The sequence below is a fragment of the Chenopodium album genome, chromosome 26, assembly GCF_948465745.1.
Source record: "Chenopodium album chromosome 26, dcCheAlbu1.1, whole genome shotgun sequence".
Taxonomy (NCBI): domain Eukaryota; kingdom Viridiplantae; phylum Streptophyta; class Magnoliopsida; order Caryophyllales; family Amaranthaceae; genus Chenopodium; species Chenopodium album.
The window spans coordinates 6,240,365-6,256,768 of NC_137859.1; the positions used below are offsets into that span (position 1 = coordinate 6,240,365).

Consider the following 16,404-nt stretch of genomic DNA (forward strand, 5'->3'; position numbering starts at 1 on the left):
TTACCATCAATTAAATGCATTGATAAATCTGAGTGTTGCAACTAAAAAAATTATATGTACTTTATGATAAGTAGTGATATTAGTGGGAAAACAATCAACTCACAAAATTACCATCCAGAATTTCACTTTCATAAGTGGGGAGACCTTGTTTATTGATTCTAGTGACTACACTTGTGACTTTTCATAATTAGGTTTTGAATCATTAATTTCAGCACACCAATTACCCTTTGTTTTATTCAACTGTATGAACAAGTGATGTTGAATGTTAATTGCCCACTACAACAAAAACAACAAAGCTTTAGTCCAAATGATAATGGCATCGACTAACATGAATCGTTTTAAGAACCGATCCACACAAAATGGAACCAAAAAAAAAAAAATTGATAAAATGTAAATTGCCCACTAATTCAAATATTTATGTTATATAAGAAAATATAACAATGATCAAAAAAAAATGTGTTTACCATATGTATTATTCAACTTGATCAGAAACCATGTAAATGTTCAAAAGAATACACTGGGTAAAACTGTAAAAGTACTACTCCTGAGATGCTCCTTACTTCCTCCACTAGACCACTACAACAGCTAATAGACATCACTGAATTTCAAAGTTACATGACATTAAAAGTATTACAGCCTTTTTCTGATTTTACAACAATTCCTACCTTATAGTAACATGATATAACAACAAACTATTCCCCAACGCCCGAAAAAAGACAGAGATAGAGAAAGCTGATAACCAGCAGCATCATAAAAGCAGGGAACGGTGACAACTAGGATATCATTTGAACTATCAAATCTGCTAGTAAAATGGGAAAGTACCTTTAATCAAATTGTTTAGCCAGTTCTTCGTTCTCAGATGTTACAAAAGACCTACTGTGACCTGAGCCTTTCACCTGCATCATTGTTCAGCCCAATCTTTGAACAAGAGCATCATGTAAAGTGGAACGTTCACCACAGCGATCACCAAAACCATACCAAGTACCCGAATGCATCGTTGCAGCATTATCCTCATTAATGATTTGCTTGACCTTGTCAAGTTTTTCACATCAGACCCAGGATCCCCACTAATGTCCACTTTTGTTGCACCCTCTTGTTCTAGGACCATTTGTTTTCTAGCAGCACGCATCACAGCATTCCCTCTATACAAAAGCATGTCATTAGTTGAAGTATGTTGTGAGCTATTATCATCAAGTAGCAAACAATCCATTCCAAAAATAATATGCAAATTGCAAAAAGACTAGGACAAGACTGCGCCAAGGCTACACTTGATTGGATGAACACTATATTTCATTGATGTTATTCTAAACACAATATAATTCAATTGAAATATATTTTTCTTTCATACTTTGTATCAATGCACTTTATATAATAAAAAGAAAGTGTAAATTAGATGTGCGTGTGTGTGTGTGTGTGCGCGCGCACGCACGCGCGCGCGTGTGTGTGTGTGTGGTATTGTGGTGTGGGGGGGCCATTTGATTCATTTAATGATATTCTATCGACACATCATGACATGACTACATAAAGGTTAATAGATCAACAAACCTTTCTGTTGAACTCGTCTCCTTTGACACAACCAATGGGGCTTTACTATGCTTCTTGATGACATGCAAACTCCCTTCGGCATCCCACATCATCTCATATTCACAGTTTTCATCTTCATTTTTCTCTTTTCTACTACTTGAAAAAAGATCCTCTCTGACCAGTTTGTTTATTTTTGTCATCAGATTTCCAAAGTGGAGATTTATGTCATGTGAAGGCAAAATGGACAGGGCAAGGATAGTTATAACAAAAAGGATGATATACCTGAAATCATTAAAATTGGAAATCAATATCAAAAGACAGACTAATTTATTAATTTAACCATTACCACTTGATTTTAACTTTGGACTTTTGGAGTAGTTAATATAGAGACTTGTCAAAATGAAATGGCCAAATGGGAAAAGCTACCAGTAATTACCATATATATATGAATAGTTGCGTAGGAAGAAAGCACAGCTGAGAAAGTATGACTGGTTCTTGAGAAGATCCATTTGTATGTGTAAAGTTGCCGACAGATAAAAGCATAAACGATGGATAGAAGTTTCCTTGTTGCCAACTTACTGTCCCAAGAGTATGCTGGCAGTAGTAAAAAGTTCTTAGCTTAAAATACACCCGACGTATCAGCTATATTAGCAATGTATTCTAGATCAGACTAATTACCTCCTTGACAGTACCATATTTTGTATTGTGGTTGACTGTACACTGTTCATGATCATGACCAGAGAGGACAAGTACCTGATAACACAGAAAAATTGAAGTTAATTGCACAGACTAGTTTCATTCTGCTTCATACATATTGAGGATAAACCAGAGAACATACAGGTTGAATAGAGTCCAATATACGCTCTGAAGACTCCTTTGTGACATAATTCTGGTATCTGCATCATAATAAAAAAATAAATAAATAAATAAATAAAATAATATAATATAATATAATATAAACAATCAGCATTGACAAAATACTGGAAAAAGCAATATCACACATTGACAGAAGTTTTGAGGTTTGAAATTTACAGTATCCTCTGATCATAAGCAGAGCGAGAAATCCTCTGAACACAAAGGAAAAAAAGCCTGTGAGTTAAGTGCCAAATGGTCAGGCATACATAAGATAGGGATGCAAATGTAAGCTGCACAAGGAGGTAAAACCCCCAAGTCATAGGTTGCTTTATAAAGGGAAGACATCAATACCTGATTGATAACTTCTGAAGAACGGTATGGGCCACAAGGAGTCCAATCTGGACGATACAGAGGGATATGGGTCAACAGCACCCTTGGATTTGTTCTTCCACCTGAGGAAGAGGATAACTTAATTTTTTGTCATACACAAAACATCTTTCTCCAAATAATAGCCTTTTTTAGCCAAAACATATTACAACTTTTAATGGGATTTTATGTAGCATGAAAACCAATACAAGTTAGTAAACACAGACAAATCAAAGAATTAAATCTCCAAAAAAAACTAGGAAATGACGATATGGATATTAAAAAGATAAATATGTTGTCACGTTGTTCAGAACTTTCTGTGTGAATTGTAGAAACGAGACAGTTCTCAAATCTAAACACTAAACTAGCATCTATCAGGATAATCCTTTCTTTTTGAGCAGAAAGCAACCCCCTACACTTCCAAGTCACACCCTCCCTTTCTTAAGTGAGACTCAGAATAAATCACCCCCTGTCTATATTTCTAGCAAGTATCAAGAATGAAGTCTGGAACCTGAGCACACTCACATGTGAGATTATAACCAACTACTCCTATGGGAATTCAATCTCCCTATCTCCTCAGTAGATGGGCAGACCACACCTTCACTTGGCTTTCTTTCTCTCTACACCATCCACTTTCAATACCCTATGGTGATTAGCTAACTATAGCCCAACAAAGCTAGAGAGTTCAGTGATTAACGTGAAGTTGAAAGGTTAGGGATCTTGAAGCAGATGACAATTGAGAATTTTTAAGCAGCAGTTCTTTCTTGACATTTTAGGACAAGAAACAAGCGTGTGAATTATTTCTGCATCTCAAAATGTTCTGCAAGGCTAACTTCATGAGTTCAAATACAATGAAAAAGAATAGGGCCACCTAGGCATTTATGATGGGTTTCTTATGCAGTTTTGTTTGTGGAAGAAAACTGATGTTGGGTGTTTTTGCACTACATTAACGGGATGTGATGAAATTTATGGAACTCTTAGAGAATTGAGTTAAATGAGGAAACAAACAGGTGCTCAAGCTTACTTGAAGTAAGAAGTAAACAATCACTTTAAGACGCCTGGAAATGCATTACAATGTGTTCATTTGTAATAAGTCACAGCTGACAGGATCAAGTTCAATAGATTTGCCATTGGGCCTCGTTAATACAAGTGTGACAAGAACTTATCAAGGTTTGGTGTTACTTTGCTGAAGCTTCAGCAAGTCATACCAGATAACTGCTACATACACTTGCACACGTCAATAGTACAAATGAAAGGCCTTTTAGGAGGGCAGAGGGAGCACTCAAGTTCAGCTACCTAAAATATACATATTGCTGATATAGAGATAATGAAGTTGACTTACCCATGGAGAAACCATCCACAAATGACCAAGTCAATGAAGTGGTATTGTCTTTTATGTTACCTGTAGAAAACAAATAAATCCCTTGGTAAAATTGACTCCATGAACCACCAATAAATGACTCCCTTGGTATAACTTACTCCATGCTACCAACATAAATTGATTTCCTTAGTAAAACTAACTCTATGAACCATTAACATAACGTGTGTTCGGTAACTTGCTTGAATTAATCTGGGAAGCAAAGCATTAACCTAAAAAGGTATGGAATTTTTACAAAAAAATGTGTTTGTTTATTTAGATATTGTGCAAAAATAAGAAAAGGAAACAATTTCACATACTACACAAGTACATAGTGTTTGCATCATTTGCTCTTGTGCAAGCCAAAAAAATAGAAAAAACAAAGTATGTAAAACTCTACAAAGTACTTTGCAATAATTATATCATTGAACAACAATTTGGTCAGAATAAGTAATTTCTATGACTTTTTTTCAAAAACTTTCCACAATTTTACTTTGCACAGTTTACTCATTGATAGGATTTCCAAATATATGAGCCGTAACTAACGCGAGACATAAATTTTCTAAACAATAGTTGAGCACTGATTATAATTTAATGAATCAGACAGAACTGCAATCTAATGCCATTTCGAACATATCAAGAATAAATGTGGAATTGAAAAGTACACCTCAATATAGATAACTACGAACATTCAAAGAAAATTTTATCATCGCCTCTAAACCAAATTAAAATCCTTGATTATGAAGATCATATATGCAACAAAGATACTGCAGTAAATGAAATTAAATATACCATCAATGGTTTGGGCATCAATTGCAACAAAGTCTACTTTTCCAATAGTAAAATTATAATTTCTTTTGCCAAAAATGCCTTCATAACGCTCTATAACCTGCAGCAAAGAATTTGTAAAAACAATGAGCAGTGTATATAAAGACATTATTAAGCATGTTGACCTGTCCAGTTTGTTGCAAGATCTATAAAACATGATCAGATCTAACTCTAAGAATTAATGTATAGTAAATCATCAAATGTTGCATAAGGAACCCTTTGTCAGATAATTCATTTTGAAGGTACTTAGGATAATATATGACTTTCTGCTAGCAAGGTTGTAAGTTGTAAGGCTTGTAACTACATAAAACATTTTATGAGAAACCTTGAAGGCTTTGATCAGAACAAGTTCACCCAAGATCAATAGGTAACACATACCTCTGGCTTATGGAAAAGATGGCCTGCATAGCCAATGTCGTGGTTTCCAGGAATGTAATAAACTGGAATATCTTTAGCTCTTCCTTGTCTACCCATATCAAAGATATGCTTGAACCGGCTCAAAGATTCCTGCCATCTATTGACTAATAGAATGTAAGTGGTTCCTATATATGAATGCATAAGTAGAGCAAACTTCAACATATTTTATTTGATGATTCATCTACACTATTAGTTAAGAGTCCGACATAAAGCACTTGTCATCATATCAGTTAAAAATTTACATACAACTAATGATTTATGATTGAAATTACTGATTAGTGTGATAACTGATAAACATGAGAGATGAAAATTTATGTCAAACTTCAAACAAACATGCAAGATTTCTCTCAAAGAATGTAAGATTTAAGGTTTCACAAGAGAAGTTACAGCCACAACGATCATAAGAAAATCATTTATATGAATCCCATGGTGACTGATCAGAATATAAAATTCATAGGCTGTACAAGACTACAAGGAGTCAGTTATAAATGGAACACTAACATCATAAAGTCCAAGACTAGAAAGCATCTAGAATCCTGAACATTGTTTTCAGTCATAATAAAGACTCTAGCATAACACACCCAATTCTTTTTCTCAAATAAACAGTCAGCTCAATTATCTCTCCTTATCCATGCAAGGAATCAATATTAGGGGAGGGGTATGTTAGTCACAGCCTATTAGTAGTAGCTTGGGGAATAAGTTAGAGTTTGTTATGAGAGTTTTTCTATAGATAGGCCTCATTAGGAGGGAATACTCATCATGTTGAATATTGTTGAGAAGTTCGTTATTGGAGAGCAACTTCCTCTTGAAAGAAGGCACTGTACTGTTGAACAATCAGTTTGATGATACAAATTATCCCCCTTAGCTACCCTTTTCTATCTAATTAGCTTGCTTACTTACTGTTTTGGGTACTAATTCCTAGCAATCCACTCCTTACTATCATGACCCTTTATATCCAAACCAAAACTGCACATATCAACATCCATGTCAAATTGTTTCCCCACTAGTTCTCTTCTAATGGTATACTCCACATTCAGTTTTCTTCCAAAGACAAGTTTATTATGAAACAGAGGGAATAGTCATTTTACACAATATAGTAGCTATTAACTTTTACACAAACACAAAACTAGTACAATTATCAAACCAACTAGCTAATACCAGATAACTTCTAATTCCCCACCAAGGCAAGTTATGTTGTATAGGATTGAAAGGATAAATTGATGGTCACCAACTGAGTAGGGTGATACCTAAAGGTAGGAAGAACATAAATTGATATGTTTAGACTGAATGAAGAATACTTATGCAAGAAGCCAAGAAAGTCAATATAAGTACCTCGATTTCATAAACATTGTTAAACGAAAAAGGGCTTAAAGGAGGTTTGTCAAGTGAAAACTAAAACTGAAATGCAAATAGTATGGAGAGCAAGATTGGACAAGAAAACAAGCCCAATGGAGTGCACAATACTGAATGTTTAGTCTGTGCACTAGCACCACTAAAAAAACTGAATAATTATAATAGTGAGGAAGAGTGTCACACTAATGGCAACTGCAGCAAATATCCAAATATTTGTGTTTAATTTGGACAGTGCCTTCGGCAAATTGGCTAGACATTCTTCTAGTATATAAATGCTAGAGTATTCCATAATCAATAATTGTATAAAAAAAGACATGTTGAAAACGGGATGATGGATTCTAGCTATGTTGTTTTCATTTGAAATGTATCCAGACAATAATGTACTTCCTCTATTAGTAGCACTAGGTTAAGATCTATACATATATATGTATGCATTGCCACTGTGAGTTTGATATACACCAATGAGGTTGGACTGTATTGTTAAAATTCTTCTGTGTGCTCTGCTATTTCGAAAATCTCTTTAATTACCCAATCTATAATCAGATAGTTAAAAGGAATAAAGGTGCCTTTTATGGAACATGTATTACACCAATACCAACATGAATCTTCCTAGTCATGTTAGCATGTTGCTGTACCTATATACAAAGGACATATAACAGGAAAATTTGTTTCATATTCTTCTATGATTCAGTCTATTACCAAGTTCGGCTGTAGCTTTGGGACATTTCTAACTTATAAAAAGATGCTAGATATACCTTCATGCAATAAGGCAATAGCTGCAACAACCATAAACATTTAATATCCAGGGTCCAAAATCAACCAACAATATTATTGATTAATGTGAAAGCCAATCTTTATTTTAAACAAGAAATGAAGCACATGTCAGCTAATTTAATACTTATAGCGCAACATCCTCCACCCAACGCGGACAGTCAAAACATCAGTAACAAATGAGTACATGTAATTAGGTCTTACTCTTTATTTGACAGCCGTGGACCTCCATCAAAATAGTCACCCAAGAATAAGATTGCATCAGGTTTGAAAGGCAAAATTGAAGAAAGAAATGCCCTGCGCATGTACAGATCTGAGTAAAATGTAGCAATCTCCAAAGCAACTGATTTGGGACCAAAATCATGGGAGGTCCTGTCCATCAGCTGTTAACACATTAAGAATAAATTAGGATCAAGGGTACGTACAGGAATTCAGGAAGAAACACAAGCAGTAGACAAAACTCACCTGTGGGTCAGTGATGACAGCTACTTTCACGAATTCGCTTGGAGCAACACGTCCCTAAAAATAGATTCAAATAAGTATGAGAAGCCTTTTATCAAGTAAGTGTTTGCACAATTTACTGCTAATGAATATTTTCCACTTCAGGTTTCTTTCGTGATTTCATCATTCACCAATTTTGTTCTTAGTTTGTGTTGTAATCTATTGTATCAAATACTTATAGCAATTAGTATCATCAATTTATTAGTGTTATTAGTACCACATTAAGATAGGCAGGAAAGTGACAGAATTTGGCTCAAGGATGGAAATTTTGGACTTAGGTAATACTAACTCGATAAATCAAATTGTTGAATAAACTAAACCTATAATGTTTCCAACGCCTTCCCCACCCCACCCCCCTCCCCCCCTCCTCCTCTTCTCAAGCAGTCAAACAACAAAATACCATCACTTATGCTCGTAAGTCCATTGAGATATGTAGCCATTATAAAAGTGACTTGTGCTGAATCAGTTTATCTTTGAGAAACCCTCATAAAATTTCTTTCAGCTTAATTCTTCCTGAAATGATGTATTGGTTGTGATTTGTGAATAACATTGCATTTTAGTTGCAATTTCACTAAACCATACAAATTATCTAGTTAAATTAGCTCCAATCAGCACATTAAACAAAATTATAAAAATTTTGAAATAACAAAAAACAAAATCAAAACACAAAGACCCACAAGCAGAATCCTTTTTCCCCTCTTTTTTCTTCAAACCCCAAAAAAAAATTGAATTAAACAAGAAAAACCCACAAATTTGCATCAAAATCTAATCAAAAAACACCCATCTACTAATAAAACTTAATTAAAGAACAATCATGAATTCCAAATCCCAATCAATAAGCAACCAACATTAGCAATAAACAAGCACAAAAATAACCAATAATAAAGAAGAAAAGAGGAAGAAGAGAAATTACCAAATTAGAAGAGGATTGATGAGGCCAAGAATAAGACCAAAGAAAAGGAACCCAGTAAGCAAACATCTCCCCATAAAGGATAGTGATTGCCCAGATCATGCAAAAGAATAAGCTCAACTTCCATATTTTTTCTCTCATCATCGCCATTTTTGAAGCTCTACAAATTCGTGAATACTACAAATATTACTGATTTTTACACTTTACAGACACCATTACTTGACCTTCAAAATTGCTAGTGTAGTAGTGCTTCTTCCGTTGAAGCTGGCTTTGATTTGCTTCCTCTTTAGTCTTTAGTCTAACCTTTTTCTTTTCCTATATTTATTTTTTGTTTTTTATATTTTTCATTTTTTTGGTAGTGTTTGACTGTTTGGGAAATTGGGGTATGATCGTAAATGTAATAATTTCACCAAAAAAAAATTGATTTAATCTCAACATATATGTTTTATTCATAATTTTCAATAAAACATTATAAAAAAAAATTTTAAAAAATACTTCGTATATTAGTGATCTTAAACGTGTATATTCAATCGGAATAGAGTAGTAGTAAAATCCAAAATTGTTTTCAAAAAAAAAAAAAAATCCAAAATTTAACTAGGTTCTTTTTTAGTTTTTTCTTTAAAAAATGGAGTATAGGAAAATAATAATATAATCTGTTAACATGATAAAATTTCAAGTACACAAAATTTAACTTATATACGAAATAAAACACAAACAATATTTGAGTAATTAACATATAAATAAGTGCACAACACACTCGGAAAAAAAAAAAAAAAAAAAAAAAAAAAGTTGACATTATACACTTATTTTACTACATATGTAAATATGTTCTTGTAATCCAATTCCATCATATGTATCATCTTGTGTTTCACCCTTTCTTACGTAAAATAATATCAATTTGAGATCATTATATTAATTTACTCACAAAATAAATGTGTAATACACTAATAAAGATAATGGGACATAAGATGAAATACGGAATGGAATAAAATGAAGAATATCCAACAAACATTAAGCTCAAACTCTTTCATGTCTTATAAGGTGAATAATTCTTTTTTTTTTTTTTTTTTTTTTTTTTTTTTTTGAAACATATAAGGTGAATTCACTTAGACTTCCGTAGTCAACAAAAGTTTACTTTACAAGAGGATTGACTCGCAAGTCCAAATGGAAGACTCAAATTATACCTTGTTAACATGAAGAAGAAAAAAAAAACAAGAACTGATAGCTAGATTAAGAAGGCCAGCCTACAACACACCAATACTATAATCTCCTTGGCTTCCTTTCTTCTTTTCAGATGATGGTATAGTTTGAGTTGTCTGTTTTCACAATCACCCTTCTTAGACCAACGGCCTCATTGGCAACTTTTAAACCATGCCAAGCCATTGAAACTTCCACCACCTCAGGATCACACATTTCCAGTATGGAGAGCATACAAGTGGAGACCGAGATCTGGATTGAACGATTGGAAACTACGGTCTTATAGAAAGATAGAAAATATGATCAGGCAACTACAAATAACTAAACCAGACATTAACTAAAACTGTAATCGATCTCCATTTTTAATTCAAATAATCTGTATGATTTCTTATGCATTCTGCAGCCTGATTTACTGATACTTACATCCTCGGACAATGATACATTCAAAATGGTTTCACCTATAATAAGGTCTCAATCTAATACAACTTGGCAGCAATTTGCTGCAGTACAGAACAACCAAACTAACAAGCCAACAAATCAAATTATGCAACTATAGTCCTACTCTCTATTAACATACTAGCCCACTGGTATCCTGTACCAACATTTTTGATGAATTACACAAATCTCGTGGAACTTTTTTAATGGCTCAGTTTCCGTCTACATTTGACAGGCACCAAAACCAGCTCAGAAGCATACAGTAGTGCAGATTAGTGATAGCAATTCCAAAAGCCTTACATAGTCTTGTAACGAAAAAAATTCTAGCAAAATCGTTTGCTATTATTTCCTTACTATCTATCACCAACAATTCTTTTTTTAGCATCATAGTGGTTATTAGTGCTTTGGCAGGAAGCAAAACCTGTGTGTGCCATACCTACCCTTGTCTGAGAAACTTCAACAAAAAATTTGCAGAATTATAGATAAAAACTTTGAATCTTTAAGCATTAATCTAGCTATATATCTCACTGACATGGACTTCTTGAAACGCTGCAATCATAGTGAAGTATCTGATGGACAACCCTCCATTATCACTCTCGAGCCTCACTATACTGTCAAAAACAAAATCTCCCAGATTAATCCGAAGCACCACAAACTATGGTAATTCAGTTTGACATTTCTATAGGCAGACTCTCAGTCTCAAGATTGGCAACAACTGTCTTAACTTCTATAGGTAGATACACATTTTCTTTTTGATCAAGCTGTTTTATGTGCAACATGATCAGCCTATTACAAATGTCAACCCGTGTAATCTAAAGAGAATGATTCCACCAATAGATTAAATATAAAAAGACTTTCGGAATGTAAGAATAACTGTTAAAATATACTCCGTATGTCATATACTCCTGCAAAGCAATTGTTCACATCCAGTTCAACCAAGTTAATAGATTCTACGTACAACCCTTTAACGTTAATGAATCAAATGCGCCAATGAAAGATCCTTACTTCTTATCTGAAGTGAGATGTAGGTTTAGTCAGTCCCCTATTGAATTGACAGTCTATAGTTTGCAACAATTTCACAATCATAGGGATACAGATCATATAGTCTCTTTGCAACTTTTACAGATTATCTGCATATACCTAACCTCAAACCCTCCCCTCCAAACGGATACACACACCTCAGCTAGGTGGGATCTCCATCAGAAGAACCAAGGCAATAATAGGCCATAATTACATGCCACATTTACTTTAGCAGAACTTAATGTATGGCATGCACTACATCCGTAACTTTGAGATAATATATGTGAGGCTCATGTTTGATGCTTTAAATATGTCAAGAGAAAGCACCTCAGCTCCCAAAGTGACGAGCTGTGAAGGGACTGAAGGATCACAATCAGAGATTTGAATAGAGTAAAAGCCTACGAGGAAGGTGATGAGCTACGATTTAGCAGAATTATTTCTTTCCATAGGCTGGTACTGTCAACCAGAAAGCATATCTGACCCTTGAAAATTCTGGTAACAATTCTAGCTAGAGTGTGTGCTGTTGTTGTTTTGGTCTAGCTTTTCTGTGTTCTTCACTTGTCTCTCTCATGTATTCCACTCTCAACTAATGTTTTTTACTATTAACGCGACAATGACTGCAACTAGTGCTAGAACTGCTACTGTGCTTTTGCTACTACTTAATTACCTTCAGTCTCACATTCAAAGTAACTTCACTGTAGTTTCCTTCCTAAATTACCTCTGAAGATTCCGTACACCTTAATCTTCTTAATTTCAGCCTAAAGAAGTATAAAATCTAGGTAGTTGTTACTGTTGTTGCCATGCCGAGCACTCTATGAATCTATGATGGCATAATCAAGCAAACAATCAAACATTAACAAAAATAGAAACTACAGGAACAGAGAAAGGGATTGGGGTTGGAATAGACTCATAGAGCAAGGCAGCAGAAGGCACGCCTCATTGACCAATGCAATTAAGTTAGCTGATAGTGTTTTCTCGTTTCTTTATCTGTTCTATCTTTGTCTAGCATCAAACCATGTTTGGAAACAATTAACATTGATACTGATACAGTCTGAAGGGAAGTGCACAGTGAGCGAATGAGTAAGACATGCATGATATATTTTCTCATCAGCTGTTTCTTTCACACTCTACTTTAACTGTCACGAAACTTGCTTCCACCTACTCAGGCAGAAAGAAACACTAGTCCCTTCTGCCCTCCTCCAAAATCAAAAGTTATTGCTCAAACCAATTCTCTTAATAAAAAACAAAGAGAAAAACCAATATACAGTACCCGAAATTTTTCCAGAATTGGAGAGGAATAAGACAGATGAGAACAAAAGTAAAGAAGGATAGACTTTGAAGAAGTGTGTTTTAGTCTTCAGCATAATCATTTTTAAGGCGAGAAACATTGTACTTGCTAGTTAAAGTGTAAATGTGTGAGCTTTGCTCTTGTATACATATAGGACCAATAGCATAAAATTTCGCAACAGCAGAGTGGTCAAGTGATTCATCAGAAACCTAAAGACATGGGACATGCAAGTCTCCACTAGAACTCTCTTTTTAACTCACAGATTAACATAGTGTTAGGAACATGAGATGTTTGGCATGCCACTATATTCTGATACAAGAGCTTCTCAAACCCATTCATTTTCGACAAAGCTAGCAGTTCAGGAAAGTATTGTCTCAACTTCTAATTTATTGTACAGCAGTAAAAATTGTCACACTTCAGATCAAGGATCTATTAAAAAGTCTTTATTATTGCATAAATCATACTTCAAACAATCCAAACCCCCCCACCCACCTCGGCTACCCTATTCGTCTTAAACAAGAACCCCTTTTTCACTAGAGCCTAGGATTATAAGCTTGTGCTGATACTGTGCCAATGAATCTCAAACATAGACGGCTCTATCTATTCTAAGGTATCATTTTCTTTCGTTTAATCGTTTGTTCACTCTCTTTCTGAAAAAGACACTAAACCTAAGTTTCTTCTCGAATAGCTTTCGAAAACCTAACGTACCAAGTCAAATACCAATATAAAACCCAGAAGAGCAAGACAAACAGCAAAATACACAGAAACTTAGTGACAATTATTTAGCAAAGTCAGCTTTAGTAGTGGCATGAAATCATACTTTCTTTCAACTATAAACAATATAACCCACTGATCTTTAAACAAACATGAGTGACCAACAAATGTTCATATTCCCATCTTAACTTATAAACAATGCAACTATCAACCATAAGCGTGGAGCCTAATGATTAATTATTATTCACGATTAACTCGAATTAGTATCATTTTAATCCCACTTGTAGTTTTTTCTAGTACAAGTATTACTATCATCAGTAGCTTCCTTCAGTGGAGTATCATAACAAAGACCACCCAACAACTAATTAACAGCAAAATCATCATATTAATTAAATATTCAACCAATGAATAACTTTCTTTTCCTTAATCGTTACAAAATTACAAAATCAATCAATCAATAACCCACATCCCCTTGACCTAATTCTTATCCCTAAATTAAGCTCATAATTTACGGAATATGCTATTACTAATCTCATTAACTTTACACAGCACCAAATCACAAACATTAATACTTGGACAACATTAAACAGAAAAAAATCATACCAAGTAAATTATATTATATTAATTAAAAATTAAAATTCCCACCAAATTGACACCTTTTTCTTCCCTTTTTCTCTGCCTTTTTTCACCATCACTCCAAAAACAATCTTCTAATTCACTACTTCTGCTAAACAAGTTTTTAAGTGTGTTCTAAAAAAATGATGCAGACGGGATTTGATCAAAGGTATCGGTTATTACCCTACAACTTAAACAAACCTAAGCTAATTGGCATCGACATTCGACACTAAACAAATATATAATCATTAGATCTCTCCATATAAGCCTCTAATTTCCCAACTAACTAAATATCTAACAAATTTGACAATTTATTTTTTTTTTTTTTTTTTTTTGAATAGCAAAAATATTTCATTAATTAAAAGTCATACGACATCTACAATAGAGATTCGACGTTAACAAATACATAAGATATTGAATCAAATAGAATTTTCCTTCATAAAAACTACGATCGTCGAGTAGATCTTGCACTGCGGAGCATCTCCCGCTTATATCGCTGAAAATTACAGCCTTGTTGGAGAGACAATCTAACGATCCTTTGTAGCCGTGAGAATGTTTTCCTTCTGATTCATCTGTCCGTATTCGAAAACTTGATAACTTTTTCACCAACGAAATAATTTCACGACAATCCATTAGATCTGCTACCATGGATTCAAACCTAAGAAATTTCTCCCTCGAAAAGAGGAGATAAACCTTGTCTTTCGAAGGAGGTCGAAAAACCCTTGTCTTTCGAAGGAGATCGGAAACCCTTTCTTTCGAGGGAGAAAAGTTCCTCCCAAAAGGAGGAAGCATTATTATAAACCTAAAAAAACAATAAAGAAACAAGGATTGGGGCTTTCCACCGATTAAAATCGATGGAAGCCCCTTCAAAATTCAACAATGGAGGCTAGGGTTTTGGAGAGAGAAAGGAGGAGAATTTATTAAATTGCCCACCAAACGGAATTAATCTGATTTGTGCATAATCAATATTTTTGCTGACCCACCTCCACAAAATCCCATCATTAAATCCAAAAAAAGGGTCAAACTTCACTAGTTTAGGAAAATAAATATTACGCCCCAAAAATCAGAAAATTCTTGGGGACAAAAAAAAAAAAAGAATGAGGTCATTTACATAATAGTCTAGCATTTTATTTATTAGCCGTTGAATATTGTAAAGAAGTAAAGAACTTGATCAGTGTAGAATTTTAGTCAAATTCTAAATCCTTCTATGAGAGAAATCAACAAGGAAATTTCTCAAATTCTCCACAACTTTATGTTTTTTTATAAAAAAAAATATAGTGGGCATTTAATTTATATTTTATTGTTTTTATATATAAGGGGGGCATTTGATCTTAAATTTCTTGACTAAATCAGGAAGAAATAACAAAGGGTTTTTTTTTCAAAAAACAAAGGGTTGATTTGTCAATCCGAATTAAACAAGTCAGAAATTCAGAATTGCCGCGTCAAAGGCATTACAAATTTAAAATCATAGCTATCGAGTCGAGTATATACTACAAAGTACTACTCCGAATTTGTCAATCGGAGTATGTAAGTATGTATGTTGTTCGGATTCAATTGAGTTCAAACGTTAGTTAATATCCCTTTCATCCCTTTTAATTAGATTCTTACTTCTCTCTATTATGTAAGTAATAAATGAAGAAAATAGGAATCTAATTAAGAGACGGAGGGAGTACATAATTTATTTTCAAATTGTTGTATTTGAGCTCAGCTAGTCAAGAGATCCAACTCAAACAGAATTTGTTTATATGTTACTTGAAATCTAACTAAAATGAAACCTTATGGATTCAATTATTAGTTGAGCAAGTTAAAATCGGTATTGTTGATAAACCAATACTCTCATCTCAAATTAGGGCTTGTTCATATTTACTGAACTGAGCTGAACTGAACTGAACTGATTGGAGCTGAACTGAACTGAACTGAACTGATTGGAACTGAACTGAATTGAGCTGAAATGAATATTTTATGTGAGAGGGAAATTAAGAGCTGAACTGAACTGAACTGATTGGAACTGAACTGAACTGATTGGAGCTTAACTGAACTGAACTGAACTGAAATTAAGTAAATGTGAACAGGCCCTTAGTTGTCCCATTTGCTTCTAAGAATATAGAACTCAAAGATGGGCTATTGATTAACACGTTTTGACTTTTGACATTACTAACAAACTTTACTTTACTACTTTTACGATTTACAATTGTAATAAACAAAGTCATTTAAAATCTTTGTTGAAACCACATAAACATAATAGTAACTTTT

The 16,404-nt window shown here is 33.9% G+C and overlaps 1 protein-coding gene across 1 annotated transcript; it reads right to left on the bottom strand.

Annotated features, from left to right (window-relative positions):
• Positions 1-441: 441 nt before the first annotated feature.
• Positions 442-9,226, bottom strand: LOC145616487 (uncharacterized protein C630.12-like). The gene is made up of 13 exons (XM_081671217.1): positions 8,886-9,226; positions 7,937-7,990; positions 7,676-7,854; positions 5,309-5,444; positions 4,895-4,991; positions 4,088-4,147; positions 2,731-2,831; positions 2,557-2,591; positions 2,363-2,420; positions 2,203-2,277; positions 1,961-2,118; positions 1,546-1,806; positions 442-1,142 (listed from the first exon to the last, which is right to left on the bottom strand). The coding sequence occupies exons 1-13, from the start codon at positions 9,030-9,032 to the stop codon at positions 902-904; spliced, it is 1,602 nt and encodes a 533-aa protein (XP_081527343.1). The 5' UTR covers positions 9,033-9,226; the 3' UTR covers positions 442-901.
• Between the last annotated feature and the right edge of the window lie 7,178 nt (positions 9,227-16,404).

Coding starts and splice junctions, on each gene's coding strand:
- LOC145616487 (XM_081671217.1), bottom strand. CDS start 9,032: ATGGCGATGATGAGAGAAAAAATATGGAAGTTGAGCTTATTCTTTTGC. Junction 7,855..7,936: donor CTGTCATCACTGACCCACAG/GTGAGTTTTGTC, acceptor ATGTGTTAACAG/CTGATGGACAGGACCTCCCA. Junction 1,143..1,545: donor GAGACGAGTTCAACAGAAAG/GTTTGTTGATCT, acceptor GCTTTTGTATAG/AGGGAATGCTGTGATGCGTG.